General features: G+C 39.4%; 1 protein-coding gene across 3 annotated transcripts in view; it reads right to left on the bottom strand.

The window, feature by feature from the left end:
• Window positions 1-18,469, bottom strand: part of SMARCA2 (SWI/SNF related, matrix associated, actin dependent regulator of chromatin, subfamily a, member 2) — a 146,537-nt gene that overhangs the window by 44,368 nt on the left and 83,700 nt on the right. For all 3 annotated transcript variants that reach the window (XM_015426051.1, XM_015426045.1, XM_015426057.1), the window contains 6 exons: window positions 17,037-17,083; window positions 15,412-15,578; window positions 11,986-12,149; window positions 8,993-9,220; window positions 5,941-6,018; window positions 1,208-1,426 (listed from right to left, as the gene is read on the bottom strand). In XM_015426051.1, coding sequence (XP_015281537.1) covers window positions 1,208-1,426; window positions 5,941-6,018; window positions 8,993-9,220; window positions 11,986-12,149; window positions 15,412-15,578; window positions 17,037-17,083 — 903 coding nt within the window. The remainder of the gene's footprint in view (window positions 1-1,207; window positions 1,427-5,940; window positions 6,019-8,992; window positions 9,221-11,985; window positions 12,150-15,411; window positions 15,579-17,036; window positions 17,084-18,469) is intronic.

The following is an 18,469-nucleotide window of genomic DNA, read 5'->3' as shown; positions in this document are numbered from 1 at the left end:
CCTTACAGGAACATACTGAGAGAGACGGTCTCTATGAGGTAATAAAAGTTCTCCAGTTATAATTGCTCTTAGCCCAATCAAGATGTACACAAATTTGTGGGGATAGGGAGAAACAACACATAAGTTGAATCTTTGTTGGCAATTCCTTATAAAGAGGCTCCTGTTAATATATATGTGATCCACTGGTGGATGGAAGAAAGGCAGGAAGTGGTATTGCTACTTAGTACCCTTACTGGTGGGACACACAAGGCAGTTGTGAATGGAACCCAGGGACACACAGTTGCTGCCTGGCTAAGAGTGCCCAGTACAAGCTCTTGTGTAAGCATTTGCAAAATAGCACTAGTAGCAACTATTTTCTTTCTACTTGGTTCTTTAGACTGAACGCACTGTTTCTGGAAAGTAGCTTGTACATCAGTTCTAGCCCTGCCAAGTAAAGACATACTGCAGTTTTGCATGTACATATAATACCTCACTTTGATAACTTAGAAATATTTGGCTCTTCTTCATCCACAGAGAATAAACAATAATGACAACAAAAGTTAAGGCACAAGTGCATATGGGAAAAGTTGTGTTTTCTAAACAGGAATGCAACTGTGCCAAAACTCCTGGAGGTTCATGTGCTCGCTGTATCCCAAGCAACTAAGAGCCAGATGTCCTTTCACAAAAGCAATCAACAGGCTGCAGCATTTGGGGAAACTGCAAGGAGGAGGGTTCTCTGAAGAATTGAAAAACATCTGGATGGACAAGAATTTAATTCCTGAATGGTTTATTGCAGCCTTCTGGTCTCAGGCAGGTTTTTCAATCTCAGCTATGTCTAACAGGCATAAGGCAGTAGAAATATTCATGGAGATTTTTAATCATTTACCCAACCAGACACATAATACGCCACAATTTACAATTTATTCGAAGAAGTGAGCAGTGACTCACGAAAGCTCATACCCTACCACAGATTTTGTTAGTCTTTAAAGTTCTACTGGACTCTTACTCATTTCTACAGCAATTTACTAGAATGCAATAAATGATCTGCTTCCAATTTAGATTCCAGCAAAGAAGCTTTCTTGGTAATCTTTGAATAATTATATGCTCACGCTGAAAAGAATATACTGACCTTATCTTCAGCACACTTTTTCTTGCATTCCTTTAATTATGAACTCAAAAATACAAATTAGCCACCTCTCCAGTTTATAACAGAATGTACAGCACATACCCTTAACCACTGTTTTTCTGTCAGGGCATCACTGTAATCCACATCCCTGCGCTGTCGGGATCCTCTCCCAAATATCTTCTCTTCCTCTTCCTCACAGGTAAGCCTTTCAACTTCAGCATCATCTTTGATAATCCAGGATGGCAGGTCATCTTCCTCCATCAAGCGTGGTTTGCGTTTTGGATTTCGAGCATCCTCTCTACGCCGGTCCATATCCATTCGCTGTAAGAATAATGAGATTCTTAATACTAATACTTCTTAATAATAATAACAACAACAACAAACACACCATATTTCATTCTTACAAAATATTTCCACTTCCTAGGCATTGACATTAATTACAGAGGTCCTAGAGGGTTTTTTCCACCCCCGCTGAAATCACATTACGGGTATGCTCTGAACTGCGAAAATCACAGCAATAAATTTCTAATAGGCTGATCTTAGGGATAATTGTGATATTTGAAAACCACTAGTATGCATGTTAGCCACCATTACTTTTGGAGACGCTAGTTGCCTTAATTTCGTGTTGAGTACTTTGAATTCTCACAACTCAGAAATGCAGGGAAAGTTCAATAAGGGATACTAGTTGTATGACCAAGATTCGAGTCCAGGAGCCCCTTAAAGAACAAGATTTTCAGGGTATAAGCTTTTGAGAGTCTAAGTTCCCTTTGTCAGATATCTTCATCAGGTATCAATCTTCTACTGCAGACATGGCTATTCACCTGAAACCAGTTTTGTGAAGTAGCCTTGAAAAACTTTAGCCTATCTGCTTTTGAGAAATAAAGAACTGATATAGCTATGATGATGCAACACTACTATAGAATCTGACAGTAAATTCATGCTGTAACACTGTGCTTGTGAACAATCTTGTGTACCTATGAAACAACAGTCCACCGGACAGCAATCTCTATCATAGCTATGAAAAGCCAACAAACAAAGGTGAAGAATTTCAGCCCTAAGTATGAAACTCTACACACAATTATTCCTTCTTCCCTACTAGTTTGTCCTGGAATCCCCTTGAAAACTCAACTAATTTTCAAATGAGCTAACTGAAAGCATGTATTTTTTTAAAACAGTGGAAGGCTTACACAAAGTGAGACAGAACAAAGTTTGAATCCAGTGCTTTATTCACAAAGTGTTATTCCCAGTATAAGCTTTCGTGGGCATGCACACTTCTTCAAGTGTCACTGGATTCAAACTGTTCTGCTGCTTCAGACCAACATGGCTACCCACCTGATTCTATCAACAAAGTGAGACAAAACAACTCTACTGCATAGACTACTGAATATATACATGAATAATGCACAGGACATGTTTCTTCCGCAGGAAGTGTTTGACTTCCTCCTTGCAGGACATTTATTGAGAGATCCATGTGAAAATCTTTTAATTTATCTACTTGAGAAAAAAAGTTACCAAACTATTCCTTGAAAACTTTCAGTAAATAATCAAACAGAGAGGGCAAGGAACTGCATTCACTCCCACTCCAAAGCTATTTTTACAAGACATTCTTTGGTCCTGCTCTCCCACACTAGATGTTTAAATGTAATTTATGAGTATTACAAAAGAGGTAAAATATATTTCAATTCTAGCAATCTATTATGGTTTTAATGTACTTTTAGTGACTCAAACTTGGAAGGGGATTGAATTACTGCCCTCAAACTTCCACTTTGTTTCTTCAGTGTCACTATTAAAGGTAAAGGTTTCCCTTGCTCGAAAGCCAGAAATCCGACTCTAGGGTTGCGGTGCTCATCTCTGTTTCTAAGCTGAAGAGCCAGTGCTGTCCGAAGACATCTCCATGGTCATGTGGCTGGCATGACTAAATGCTGAGGCGCACGGAACACTGTCACCTTCCCACCGAAGCAGTACCTATTTATCTACTTGTAATTTCTTGCTTTCAAACTTCTAGGTTGGCAGGAGCTGGAGCCAGAGATGGGAGCTCACTCCGTCACGCAGCACTCGGGTCTCGAATTGCTGAACTACCGACCTTCCAGCCTGCAGTTCAGCGTCTTAACCACTTGAGCCACCGCAGCTCCTCAGTATCACTAGTACGTTGGTTTAAAAGGAAGAGAAATAAATTATTTTTGATAAAAGTCAGAGACTTATTTCACTGAAGTGGTAAACTGAGGGGTGAACACTCCTGTTGGTCTTTTGGGGAGCAGGAGAAAGATGTAGAAACAGGCCTTCGTCCTAATATGGCAAGAGGCTGCAATTCCAGCAGGCATCCTAACAGACCAACAGTACTGTCAAGGAGCTCTCAAGATTTACTGCAATATGAAAAGAGGTTTTCCACACTAGCCTTGATTAGCACCAGCTCTTTGACTGGCCCATCAGTCCAAAAGAGTTCATGTTCTTCTTCACCTGATGTAAGTAATCCCAATTCCACTTCAGTCACATTTGCTTCCTTTCTCAGAAAACTACCCTTCCTTAGCTCCTACTAACTTTATTCATAACTAGTTAAACAAATCCCAAGTTTCAGATCTATGATATATTCATATATTCTTTGTTTTTGTTAAGTGTTCTAAGCAATTTTTTGTATTTATTGTGCTATTTTATTTTTCATGCTGCCTTTAATAGTGTGCTAACATGGCAGTGCTTTCCAAGAGTGAAGTGCTCAGGTTCTCATTGCTGCTGTTTCTTGTTTGTATTCCGCCCCCCCCCCCTTATCAAGCTCTGCAGCGGAGAACCAGCAGAGGGGGGCAGAGGCAGAAAGAACAGATGAACAGGAGAAACCAGTTGGGCTACCAACAGAGCAGGTGCCACAGCAGCCTCTTGTGGCACACAGGAAAAAGTGCATTCCAAGACTTTCTGCCTGTCCAATGGATGACTGTTTGATTTCATTCTATACCGAAGGAAAGGGACAAAGGACGAAACATTTTGTCCATGCTGTCTGATGCACATGGAGACACTGGGCAGGTACAAATTCATTTGTCTCCCTGCTCCTCAGACAATGTAGAGGCTAAATTTGTAAAAGATGAATACTGGACTTTGCTCATCAGTCACTAGGTCAAGGATATATTTTTCAACAGTGATATTCTATGGCCTCCTTGAACAGGTCCCCTGTCAGAACCTGGCACTACAGCACCTCTAGCCCTCTTCACAGGTTACAGTGAACATGCGTACATCTTGAATGCATGTGCGCACATCTTTAAGAATGAGACAATGTGCATTCACTTTACAAATGAAATTGGGGACCAGTACCTGGATGAATGTGTGGATTAAATCACACATTCAGCTGCACATGCATTGAAGGTAACATGAGAATTATTCAACAAACATATAAAGAATAGCAAGTGCACACTGTACATGGATTGTACATGTGTTCACTGTACTTGTGAACAGGGCTCCTGTATTACTGAAGGACAAAGATGGGTTGTTAAAGCGAACTTGTGCAGTGGTCAGGAGGAGCCATACTTGACTTCTTGGAAAGCCTCCCTTGAGCACCTACAGATGATAGAAGTCACTGTAACCAATGGAATTTGTAATAGCCATATCATTCAGCAAGGGACAGTGTATGGGTTTCCTGGGTTCTGTATTGCTGAAGGACAAAGATGGGTTGTTAAAGAGAACTTGTGCAGTGGCCATATCATTTAGCAAGGGACAGTGTATGGGTTTCCTGGGAAAGGCATCAGAGCCAGGAGACATTGGCCTCGTACCCAGGCATAGTGGCCAGGGCCGGCTCGTGAACTAGGCGCTCGCCTAGAGCGTGCCGGCCCTTAGGGGCGCCAAACTGGCACACACACACACCCTGTTCTGGTTCAGCTGTAAACATTACTGAGTTTTAAACATGTTATGATCTTTCTGATGATACAAACACCAATTCCACCAAAGAACTTAGCCCTCTGGGCACAGAAGGGTCACTCAGCTGAGTCAAAGAAGAACCTAAGTAGGGGGGCTATTACCTAAGGACACTCAAGTTGCAACTGACTTATGGCAACCCCAGCAAGGAACTGTCAAGGCAAGTGAAAAGCAGAGGTTGTTTGAAACTGTGAGTGCCTTTCTTTGCAGAGTCTTCCTTGGTGGAAGCCAGATGTGCAAAGCAGGCAAAGTTACAAAAGCAAAAGTGAGTGTTAAGAGCATGGGTGCCTGGGGAACAGGAGGTCCGGGGTACAGATCCAATTAATGGGTCCGAGCCATGGTGGGCGCATGGGGGTGTGTGCCAGAAGGGATCCCTGCCTAGGGTGCAAAATAAGCTGGGGCCGGCCCTGATAGTGGCATGGCCTCGCAATTAAGCCAAAGGATCAAATATCTTTAATGTGAGTAGGATTTCTGCACTGTGTAGAATTTTGATATCTTTGTATGTAGGGATAAGAATTCCCAATCCTGTCCTTTATTTCATAACTCAGTGATAACTGTCAACTGGCACAATCCACAGAAGAAACAGTAAGCCTTCACTAGCTAGCAACAAACTTGGAGACTCCATATATGCCTTGATTGCTTTTACTGTGCTCACAAACTATGTCAGAATAACTTTACATGTAAAGATATAACTGATTAGCTAGGTTTTTTTTTTCTAATTTAAAATGTCACAGCATCCATACTACACACAACTACATTTTGAAGGCAGTTAATGAACATGATTGTGAAGAGAGCAACCCAGAAAAGGAGCACTGTACTGTTCCAGGACACAGCTCTTGCATTTCTCATCTTCAGAATTTTGGCCAAAGGACAAGGGTAGATAGTGAGCTCTAACATTAATCAAAGGCAGTAACTAGAGACACAATCATATGTGTCATTACCATGAAAAGATCAAATTCCTCTTCCCGTCGAGCAATCATCTGATTCAGAGTTTCATCATCTGGGACTTCATCTTCTTCCTGCAGATAGAGAAAATTACCCAGAATAAATGTGTGTGTGTGTATCTATACCAGGCCTCATGAGACAAGCACAGAAAAGAATTTAAGATACATATTACTTGACAAACAGCAGAAACTTTATCTGAACTACTATAAAGCATACTCAAGGAGCAAAAAGGAACACTGATTTAAGTATACTGTGAATTTTACAATATCAAGTTTATTATACTCCTAATGTACATTCTACATAGCAAGATCAGAACATAATAGTAATTTTCCAGAAATAAGGCAAGTACAGGAGAGTTAGAGTAAGGGGAATAAGCTAGCACACATAAAAATGCAGTATAGCTTGATTCGCCTCTACGCTGTTAATTAAGGGGCTCTCTGGCCAAGAAGCAAAGCATTCTGAAACTGCTTCCACAAACCCAAAAGGGCTTTAGACTAGTTTGCATCAAACAAGAGCCCCTCATCACACTATGGCACTTGGATAAGTCTTTTTGAAGCTCAGGGGAGTTTCAAAGTCAATTTGTAGTTTGGCATTGGAATCAAGAATTCAAACAAACAAACAAAATCTTCTGTGAGCAAGTCATTTGCATGAAAGCCTAAGAAACAGGCAGTTTTGAATCCTGTTCTTCAGTTGTAAACTGCTTAATGTAGCTTCTGTGGTGAATCTGGAGTAGAATTTTAATTATGAAATTTGTCAAGGCTTTGCATTCAATATGTCACAGAATTTTTTAACTCTTCAAAATATATTAAAATATTACAAAAATAGTATTTTAATATATATAGTTTATATTAATATGTATTTACAAAATAAAGAAATAAAAAAGGAGAGGACAAATCTATATTGAAACTATGGAAATTGTTGCAGTATAATTCTGAAATTTGTTCCCCTGATTCTACCACATTCAGTGTAACTACTTCCGAAGTTTAGGGCATGAAGCTTAGTACTGAAATCTTTACAGAAAGTGGTTTGAGTGCTACACAGCCTGACACTTAAAATCACCACTCTAAAAGTAGAATGTATTTCCTCACTCAACCGTGCTTTTCTTGATTTTTTAATACCTTGATAATCCTTCTCCTTTAATTATGTAGAGAAAAGCAAAGAACATTAATTATCCTGGTTCCATTTCCATTTGGAGTTTATCAGAATTGCCCTTTCACTTGAAACTTCTTAAAATAACAATTCTTTCCAACATTACAAAAATGCAGGAACCCTTATTATGGAGGAAATAAAACTAATTTTTACTGTCACTTTTTCAACAAAAACAAGAAGGCTATTTGTGACCATTTCAAAACCTGACAATGTCAAACTATTAATCTTTAGGTACTGAAAGCCTATAATTAGGTTTTGCATATTATTACCATATTCAACAATGGGGCCAGCCTCAATAGATTTGAAACAGAATTTTAGTCCACTGGCAACTCCTTCCTTAGCAGATAAAGAATTTTTCAAACACAAGTTCAATTAGTAAAATGTAAATATGTATTAGATAATTTGGCTACCATGTAAGAACAGTCATCTCTATGCCATTCTAATCTACTGAACGTATTTGTTATACATAATATTCAGAACAATAATCTGAAGCAAAGAACTATAAAATAGCCCACTCCCTTTTAATGATATCATTGGCCTTCCTTTGCAATATAATCATTATACCATTGACAGCAGTATATTAGAAGGTCCAATTATTGAACAACTAATGTCTTTGCCCTTTATGAACTTTATTAGATAAAACAAGATCACCACATCTACATGATAATGAAAATGAAGGTGATAAAGAGGTAGAATTTACCCCATGCACACCCTTGATCACTCAAGCTGTGGAAGGTATGTTTCTCAGTAAACTGAAAAAGATATTCCTGCAATTTGTACACAAGGCCATTATCCACAGACAGCTGCTCTATGACACAAATAGGCCTATATGCTGCTTAAAGAACAGCCACTGAATACAAATAGATTTTGTAAAACTAAGCAATAGTCACATTCAAAGTGATGCCTACTTGTTCTATCTATAAAAGTCAGGCTGCCCATTTCAGATTTTGAATTCTATGGGCTTTTTTTTTTGCTTTTTTTTTTTTAAAAAAAAGGCTGTTGGCCTGTATCCAGCCATACCATTGAGAATACTTAAGAGCCTTTAAGTTTTCTTAAGAGGAAGCAGTGACTTCACCAGTTCTCCCTTCTCACTGCAGGTCTTAGAGCCCCTCATAATTTTATTTCTGGGGGTCAGAGGATCCACAGAAACAGTATACTGTTGGATGGATACAGACCACTGACTCTGAAGATGAAATGTTTACTTTTTGAGCAATTTGGCAAGGGGGGGAAAGCTCCAAGTTACAAAATTTAATTTTATACTGAAGGGAAAAAAAGACAAGCCATTAGGAAGCTACATGCTGATTTCCTAAAATGCTGAATTGAAAAAGGAGAAGTGGACCTCCCCCATTTTTTGCTATAATGAAATGTTCTTATTTGCTGACATTATCTTCTAACTGATGAAACTTACCAGGGTTGTAGACATGCTACACTTCTGTGGTAGTTCAAAGAAAGCACCCAATACACTACTGAGTGTAAAAATTCATCTTCCTAAAAATCTCACTTTTCATTTTTTAAAAATGTAAGGTCTAAGAACCACAAAGACAAACCTAACCACTTGGGGCAATACCAGCCAACTGTTCAGAAGCCAAAGAGTAGCTAACTAGGATTTCCATTTGCTACTGGCATGGCTTCAGTACCTTGCACTGGTCATTTCTCCACCTACCAGAACATTCATACAAAACAGTTTTTAAAATTCCAAATAAATTATGCACAAGTGAGCTAATACAATTGTGCTGTAATTCCATAATTCATATAGGTCACAGAGTCTGGTTTAGCTGGACACACAATTTCAATGTGGCATATACAAACCCCTGAACATAATGGACATCAGGACACTAGGGGTAAGGGCAGAAATGAATGTGTTTCTATTTTAAGCATGTGAGCTAGCTTGTAGAATACCTCATTTTCTTCTTCATGCTCCAATATGGCCTGGAGAAAAGCCCTCCGTTCATGGCTTGAAGATTTTTGGTCAAACATGCCAGCTTGAATAACTTTCTGATCCACATTCAATTTATATTTGGCAGCAGCAAGAATTTTCTCTTCCACACTGTTCACTGTGCATAGTCGTAGGACTCGAACTTCATTCTGTTGTCCAATTCGATGAGCTCGGTCTTGTGCCTGCAAATCCTGTTAATATATATTACATACAATGCATTGGTCTCCCAAAGTTAAAGATTGGCTGGCCAAGAAAAACATTACAACCATAAAACATAAAATAAATCCTGGATGTAAAAACAGCTTAAATGGTAGATTCTCAGTGTGCAAGATAAAGTGAAAGGTTATTTGTTATATAATGTACTGAATGTATTTAATTTGTGTGTTTATTTATGGGCATATTTGTAAATGTAAATTTAAAAGTATGCTTTAATTCAGTGACTTAAAATACCAACATATACTTTCTGTCAGTGCAGGTTGAAACAATTAAATTCTGGCCCTGAATTATTTGAGTTTCATGCTCTTTTAAGTGGCCTCCAATTATCCTTTGTGCCCTTAATTATACTTATTTCAAGAGATCATGTTACCAGATCAAAGGTGAATTTATTTAGAGTATATTCATTCATATTCATGTCATAAGAAGCTGTGATCATTTACATGTTTCCAATAACTTGCCAATGCATTTCAGTAGCAAGATACAACATGTGCAATGCTCAGTAGTTGTAAGACCTTTAAACAATACCATTTTAAAAAACCTGGGCCCCCTTTTCAAGAATGTCCTTTGCCTTGTTACCCCAATACCAATATTTGTTCCACTAACTAGTATGCAATGATTCTTGTGGGCAGCTGAATGTACAGCCTGGTACATTCAAGGATCTATGATGATGATAAAATTACTGTTCCATCAACCTATCAGTTCTGAACAGTGAGGCAAAGATCTATAGGTACAAAACTAATATAATGTTGGCACTTTGTGAAGGATAGAACAGGATTTATCTGGACCAACTACAATTAAAGAATTATCATTAGAGCAAAGCAGCAGTTCTCCATTATCTTCTTTGTTCCAAAATCAAGTTGGAATCACAAGAACAATGAGTATGCAAAACTCTTCCTCAGCTCCAGCCTGAATCAGTCTTCTGTCAGGTTGAGAAGAGGAAGGATCCACTATCATCTTATATCTCTCTAGAACTTCGTGTCCACACGCGCACGCGCGCACACACGCACGCACACACAGCGCCTTCAGGTATCCCAAACTTTCCCCCTAGTTTGAGAACCCCTATCTTAAAATTAGACTGGGTTTTGATAACTGTTATATAACCTATTAACAGGGGGGAGTTTTGTTTTTAGTAACAGTTGTTTTTAAATAATTATAGGTTCCAAGAACTAGAAAGGTAGGGTAAATGTAAAGTATAGTAGTATTGACAGACCACATCGTTATAGGAAAACAGTGAAAGTTTTTTAAACAAACAAAACTTCAGACAAAAACTTTAAACCTCTTTTCTGTAAATACACGAACCCTAAGCTGAACTGCACCCTTCTAAGCTCATTAACTTCCATGTACTTAGAAGGCTGCAGCTCTGCTTAGGATTGCATCACTAGTGGTATATAAAATAAAAAAGGAAGTGCAACACAATGTGCATGGTTCACTTTGATGTTTCCAAAAACAACACAGCATGGAAATTGCCTGGACTGCCTTTATGAATTTCAATCTGTTGACCTCAACATTTCTCCCCAAACTGAGAGCTAGCATAGTATAGTGGTTAAGAGCGATGGACTGTGATCTGGGGAATCGGGTTCAATTCTGCACTCCTCCACATGAAACTAATTGGGTGACCTGGGATCAGCCACAGCTCCTTCAGAGCTCTATCAGCCCCTAAAATAAGTCTATCTTGCTAAAAGTGCTAGAACAGTGGTGGCGAACCTATGGCACGGGTGCCAGAGGTGGCACTCAGAGCCCTCTCTGTGGGCACGCGTGCCATCGTCCCAGCCAGGCCCAGACCATCATTCAAGTGTCGAATTCTCTGCCAAATAATTTTAAGTAAATGAAAGCATTTGGGATTGCTTTCCTTACTTTGTTTGGATCATCTTAAGTTAATGTATGAGTTGTTTTTTCTAAAGTAAAACCTCAGTATTCAGGTTAAATTGCCATGTTGGCACTTTGTGATAAATAAGTGGGTTCTGGGTCGCAGTTTGGGCACTCGGTCTCTAAAAGGTTCTCCATCACTGTGCTAGAACTTCAGGCTGCTAGACAATCTTAGGATCTCCTGGCTGTACTGCACACAATGCCATATAATAATTATTAATCATTCTCCCCAAACTACTTTATAATTCATGTGGCCAACTGTGTGTGACGATCATTCCCTAATTTAGCCATACGACTGATGTCAACGGCAAAGCCTAAAATAGGCACTTCTTGTCCAGAGGCTGGCAGCTGCAGCACTGAACTTCAAGTTGAAGATTTCAAAGAGCTCTGACATAGAAGAACCCACAGCCAAAGAAGGCTAGACCCAGGAAAACAGCTTCTGTCTTCAGAGGCAATATTATATCATCATTTGTAATGAGAACAAGCCTTGGAAGTTCTCATTGCCCACCCCTTCCCCTGTCCTGTGTGCATAGCTTGGGAACTGAAGACTTACTTGGTTTGCCACAATCCATTGACTGTTGTTTCACATATCCTAAAAACCACATTTAGAAACCAGATTTGAAGGCAACGAACAAACAATACTTTGTCCAACAAAGTACAACCAGGAAATCTTCCATTCTTGAGTCACACATGAAGTGAGGGAAAGCATATGCCTGAAGACTGTCAAGGCTTGTTCTGAGTGCAGCCCCTGTATTTTTATTATAACCAATTTAAAAACAAACAAAAGAACAAGTACTCATAACTGTTTCAACGTGCAAGAAGAAACAGACCCTTCACATAACGCAGGAACAATGAATAATGGTTGAAAAATAACCTGGTGAGGATTCCAGTCACTGTCAAAAATAATGACAGTATCAGCTGCCTGAAGGTTCAAGCCCAGACCTCCAGCCCTTGTGCTCAGCAGAAAGATGAAATATTGGGAATTGGGCTCATTGAACTTCTTCAGCAGAGCTGCTCGATCCTCAGATTTTGTTGTCCCTGAAATGAGAAGTCATTAAAAGTTATGCATGTAGATGCCATCTGGAAGGCATGCATCTCAAAGGAATGCCCTATTTAATTCCCCCTTTATGGATGACTTTGGCATTTCACACAATACAAAAATCAGCACGTCTGCATGAAATGCTGTACATATCACTGAGGTCTCCACAAAAACATTTATCTATTCCACGCTTTTTTGCATACAATTTTATTATTGTGTTGGCTCCAGAGAAACAACCAATAAGAAAAACGAAATCTTTTGCTAGATAAGAGGCTCTAGGTAAAACAAAACATATGTCTCTTTTAAAGATAGTTGGTCCTAATGAGATACAAGATCTTATTTGCTGCAGGTCTTTACTAAAAAAAAAGTCTCAAACCAGCACCTGTAAAACACACGTTTTGAGAGAGGCAGAAACAATGCATACAACCCCCTCCCAATAAGGCTTTGTTTTACTTTGTTCCATTTAGAGAACTTGTGAATGTACGGAATGTTGCAATGCATCAATCACAGAGTCATAGAAATTATAAGATATTTTCATGTGGACAGAAGTCTGCAATAGAACAGCAAGATTTGAGTCCAGTAGCACCTTAAAGGCTTCAACTCTTACAACCTTATCCTCTGGGAATCTTGTTGGAAATTATAGAAGTCAACATACATGTAAGAACTGGAATGCAGAACAAGTCAGTAATCTGTAAATCGCAAAGGAATACCACCTGCATGATTATAAAGATGGCCACTTAAGTCCCCATTATTTCTACGTTTTGGGGAAGAAAGCATTCTTGCACACAGCTATACTTCCTCCCAAAGCATTCCACCTCTCTCTGAAACAAATGGAGCAAGGTCGTCCTGATTAAAATGTTAAATTGCTTTCAATGGGGCTTTATGCTTTGCTTCAGTGTGCTTTAATCCAAGCCCTATTACATTGCTTATCAGATGTCTCACCTTATTGATTACATTGACTTACAGTGTGTAATCTGTCACGAGTCTCGGTGAGAAAGGCAGACTATAAATAAAGTAAACAAACACAGAAGAAAAAGAAAGGCTAATTTTCATATTGCTTTATAAACCAGGGTTTGATCAAAGCCCAGGTGAGTTGTGATATTGGAATGCAGATAGTTCAGCAAACCAGGTTTTGTTAGTTAGATTTCAAACCAGGATTTGTAGCTGGTTTCTAAGCAATAGCTTGTACTAACTGTGGTTTGTTGTGACATCTGAATTCATAACTACAGTCTGCTGAATAGCACACACAAGAAGGTAAGTGTCAGTAACATAGGAAAACGTTTAGAACCAGTCAGGTAGATAAGTTACTAATACTGTAAAAAGTACCTTATAAAAAGGGGGGGGGGAGATACTCCCTCTTCAGCTTGCATTTTATCTGAGTAGTACAAGTCTATAGTATGGCAGACGGGGGCATTTGCTGCTTCAAATCAGTGCACAGTGGGGAAAAGATTCAATAGTTGGGACCCATCCCTGCTCTGCTCTTGGATTCCTAAGTCACAAGGTTACATATGCCAAAATTTCAGCAAGTTGATTTTTCTCCCTAGATCAAGTCTGAGACTACAGGTTTCTTGAATGGGTTATCCAGTGTTCATTTCCTTCTCATATTTTTCCGAGATGAAGTTCCTTGAAGGGCTGTTTAATTTCTTTAGTATTTAAAACAGAAGAACTATTGTTTACGATTCCACTTGGATAAAGAAACTGGTTTAGCTCTCATTGCAAGCCATTTACTTTGAAATACCCTTGACTAAAATAAACAGGGATTCATTTCTAAACACATATGATAATGCTCAATCCTTGAATTGTATTTTAGTTAGAGCATTCTGACTTTTTCTAGATGTATTTTATTTTTCCCAAATACTCTCCTCTGAAATAGTGTCACACTGAAAGAAGATGGAACACTAGTAATTCAGTAGCACTACTGATACCGCAAGGGTGGGGGAACAGAGTTTTCAGCTTAAATCTATTAAACTCCATATATCCATCTACATATGGATTCAGTACAACCTAATAATCTGTTAAATAACTAATCTTAAAATAAATTAACATGGATGTACTTTGTAGAATGATTTTTAAAAATACATTTAAATTTCACATTTATGCAAAAGCACATTTAAAAACTATGGCTAGATCTAAAGAACTGCAAGTTGAAAGGCACAGAACAGGCCTTTCATCTTTTAAAAATGTAATCATTCAGCGACTGACAATGGAAAAAAATTAACCTTTTTGCTGAAAATTCTGCATTTGCCGTCTTTCCTTCTGTGGTCTGTTGTTTCCTTTCACAAAGTAGGGGAGGCTACCTTAGCAAAAAAAAAAGTCCCTCCCCCCACCCTGTCCCTGCAATCTTTAAAAACAGCTCAAATTTTTCAAAACAAAGAACTGCAGCCCATGTGTGTATGTGTGATTGCATGTGATAATCAATCATCCAATAGCTATGAGATATGTATCTTCATGTTGGGTATCTACTGTAGGAATATCTTAATAAGCAGTTAGTACTACTACTATTAGTTCCTATAGGAGGTGGTGGTGAGGGGCTGTTACATGGAAGTCCAGAGTTAAGCTACATGATATGTGGGTTTATGAGTTGTTTCTGTGTTCACCACTTTGATCAGAGTCACCTGTCGGGTTAAGCTACATGATATGTGTGTTTATGAGTTGTTTCTGTGTTCAACACTTTGATCAGAGTCACCTGTCAGCTCCAAGAAAGTAGCTTTAAAAGCCACAGAAGCGGATTTTGCTGATGAGGGATGGCACAGGTGGAAAATGAGGATCTTGTTCATTGTGATCCAAAAGAACCCACAGTGGAAAGCTATTCACATAAATTTGGAGCTGTACATGGAGTAGTCCAAGCAGTGACAGGCAGCTCAACACTAACTCCTCCACAGAAATTTCTTCTCTGGGGCTTGTCTCCAAAGGTGATTGGCAGGGAGCACTAACTTCCAGATCCATGGAAAGGATCCTATTGGACGGGAGAAATGCCACTGTCTGCCAAATAAGGAGGATCAAAGAAAAACATGACCCCTCCTGCTGCTGCTGATTGGGGGGGGGGCTGCTTTGTAATGCCTAAGAATTCCAGCTGTGTATTACTGTTCCAGAAAATCACCATGAAACAGCATTTTTTCTGTAATTTTCAGCTCGGCAATTTTGGAGTGCACGCCCTACTATTGCTGCACTATATCAGAGAAACAATAACCAGCCGATGACAGCAAACAACTACAAAACACCCCAGTATATTTTCTGAGTTTGCTTCATCTTGGACATTACCATCAAGCCGCAGGTAAGCAAAGTTTCTAAAAGCAAAATAGTCTTCCATAATGGTCATGAGTGACGTCATTTGACAGAAAAGAAGCACACGATGGTTTGTGGCTCGCAGCTTTGGTAGAATTCGATCAAGTAGCTCAAACTTCCCTGAAGCTCGATAAAGCTCAGCTCTGTGAAGATAAAAAACAACAACACAGTCTGCTCAGCAATTCTATTAAAGCAATACCTATGGACAGGGATCATAATAGAAAAAGAGCTGCAGGAGCTCATTAACATACCTAATAAGCTATTAGCATAATAGTTCATTAGCATATGCCACGGCCCCTGACATCACCAAAAGTGATGTCAGAAGTGGAAGCAAAAGGGGGGGAGGCATCTTCAAAATCCTCCCCTTCCCTTCCCCAGAACTTTAAACCCCTTCTCTCTTCGCTTCCCCCCCCTGCCCACCTTGGCAGGCCGGCTGGGGAAGGGGAGGCTTTTGAAGATCCCCCCCCCTTGCTTCTCCAGCCGGCCTGCCAAGGCAGGCTGGGGGGGGGGGGCTTCAAAAGTCGCCCCTCCCCCAGCCCGCCTTGGCAGGCTGGCTGGGAAAGGAGGCTTTTGAAGATCCGCCACCCCTTTTTGCTTCTCCAGCCAGACTGCCAAGGCAGGCGGGGGAGGGGGGGCGAAGAGAGAAGGGGTTTAAAATTTAAACCCCTTTTCTCTGGAGTTGCGCCACAGTGGTGGCACGATCTTTCCATTGTATTCTATGGGGCCATGCTGCAGCGCGACTCTAGACTGAAGGAGCTGGGGGGCGGGGAGCTGGGGGGTGAGGCTTGCTGCCACCGGGGCTGCTGGAGCAGTGCTCCGGCGTGCTCCAGCTCCAAACGACCCCTGCTTATGGATGAGTCTAGTAATGCTGGCAACTTATTATTGATGGACATTACCATACTCATACCACTATTTGTCTGTATGTTATTAAACTTAGTAGGTTGGAATGATATAGAGATAGCCACCAACTAGTTCTTTCTTCTGAGAAATTAGGACATGCAGTGACAATGTCCCAAAACCATACTCAAAACTATGAAAGAGTTCAGACCTTAAGCTAAAGATTACTGGAACCTTCAACAACAAAAGCATGCGCAAAAACAGGCTATAGGGAGGAACTGAGAGGTCCCCTTGTGGTTTAGCCCATGTGAGAGCATTTTTTCAAATAATTTGCCTTACAGTGGACAGGAAAACAGAGCACCCAGTGTCTGGGCACAAGTAAGGAGAATGGAAATTGCTTCATCGCTTACTGACCCTATCAGAGGTTCAGACTACTGTTTCTAGGAGAGCTCCAATAAACCTGAGTTTTTCTGAAGTTGAAGAAGAAACTTAAAGTATTATCCCAAGCAAAGTTAAACCATTCTAAACCCACTGAGCCCATTTCTCAACCGCAGAGGCAATTTTGAAACAGTAGGAATCTTTATATAAGCTGGGATGTGACCAGCCATATTTAAGCCCTACGATTTCAATGTGCCCCATTAAAATTAGTGGGGCCTTAAACTGTTTAAACCTTGCTTACAGGGGATTTTAAACACTCTTTTGGAAACAGTTAAAGTTCCTTAACAAATCGACAACAAAATACTGGATATATGCATAAAAATTACCCATTGATGACACCGTTTGAATAGCCCAAATGTTCAGCAAAAGATTCCTGTTAAAACAATTAACAGTGAATTATTTATCAATAAAAATAAAAGACATCCAATGGTACTTTTCAAAACTCAGATCCAATTTTCTAGTACAGCTGTTGCTTATAATTTTTTTGTGGAGCTTAGGAACTATATTTTTCCTATGTGTGCATGGGACATATTTCAATAATCATGCTATTTTATGTGAAATTCTAGGCCTATTTCCAAATTACTGAATAGATTAATAAAGAAAGGACCTATTTAGAAAGCACTATGTAATTTATTGTTTAATTTTAACAACATAATTCTAATCAAACGCTTATAACTAACCGTTGTCTACTAATCAGCTGTGGATGTTAATGTTTGTATTATTCTATTAGTTATTTTTTTTAAATGGGTGAACATTTTCACCATGTACCAAAAATACATATAAAACAAAAGCTCATTAATGAGACGGTGTTCTCTTGAATGAAAGTAATTCTTAAATTTATAAAAATGAGGGAAAATCAGAACATTGGCCACCAAAAAAGGGCAAAAGTTTTATACTGTAGAATAAAAAGTATAAATCATAGTATTGGTCAAGATGGACAACATGAGGCTATGCTAAGGGAAATTGCCAAAAGTTTAATTATATGCACATTCCTATTTCAGTATCCTGTAAAAGAAAATTTGCTGTGTTTGCATTGTTTTGTGATCATGATACACACTGAAACTTCACTGAGAATTAATATCTTACTTAGAGGCAAGTCTATTACACTAACCCTGCAGATAGGGGTAGCTGCAGTGGTCATCAATTGGCTATTATGAAAAAATAAGGATCCATAGCTTGACAAAGCAAAATCACCAGGCTGTGATGACTGTCTCAATTTCAGTCTCACATCTGTGTTCAAATGACCAAACACATTTGCCTACAAGCTAAACCAGAATTATAAACTCTACAAATTAACTGTAGAGCACCATCTTGATTTGCATGTAAAAAAATAAGCTGCAGTGCATTAAATCAATCAATTTGGATGTCACAGCAAATTTCAGTTTGTTACAAATCTGCAAATTGTGCACAAATGGTTTGCTCAAGACATCACCTACAAACCCCATCTTACAATTGCCAAAATGAACGTGGCAAGGCACACAGGTGAGAGATTATCATAGTCCCACCCACCCTGTGCCATATATATAACATAGCGATATTCCAGACATTTGGTAATACTTGCTGAGGGGTGGCAAGCAATGAAAAGACAAGGGAAATGGTGACAGCAACAGTGGAAGAAGGCTCATGACAAATCCAAAAAAACACAGGTGAAAGCTCACTTTAAAGCAAGCCATGTGGCAATGTTGGAGCCTGCAGAGGGTGGGGCTTGGGGAGGGCATAATGCCATAGAGACCAACTTCCAAAGTAGCCATTTTCCCCC

Source organism: Gekko japonicus, unplaced genomic scaffold, assembly GCF_001447785.1.
Source record: "Gekko japonicus isolate JY-2015 unplaced genomic scaffold, Gekko_japonicus_V1.1 scaffold31, whole genome shotgun sequence".
In the NCBI taxonomy this organism is placed as follows: Eukaryota; Metazoa; Chordata; class Lepidosauria; order Squamata; family Gekkonidae; genus Gekko; species Gekko japonicus.
This window is presented reverse-complemented; position numbering and strand designations above follow the sequence as displayed.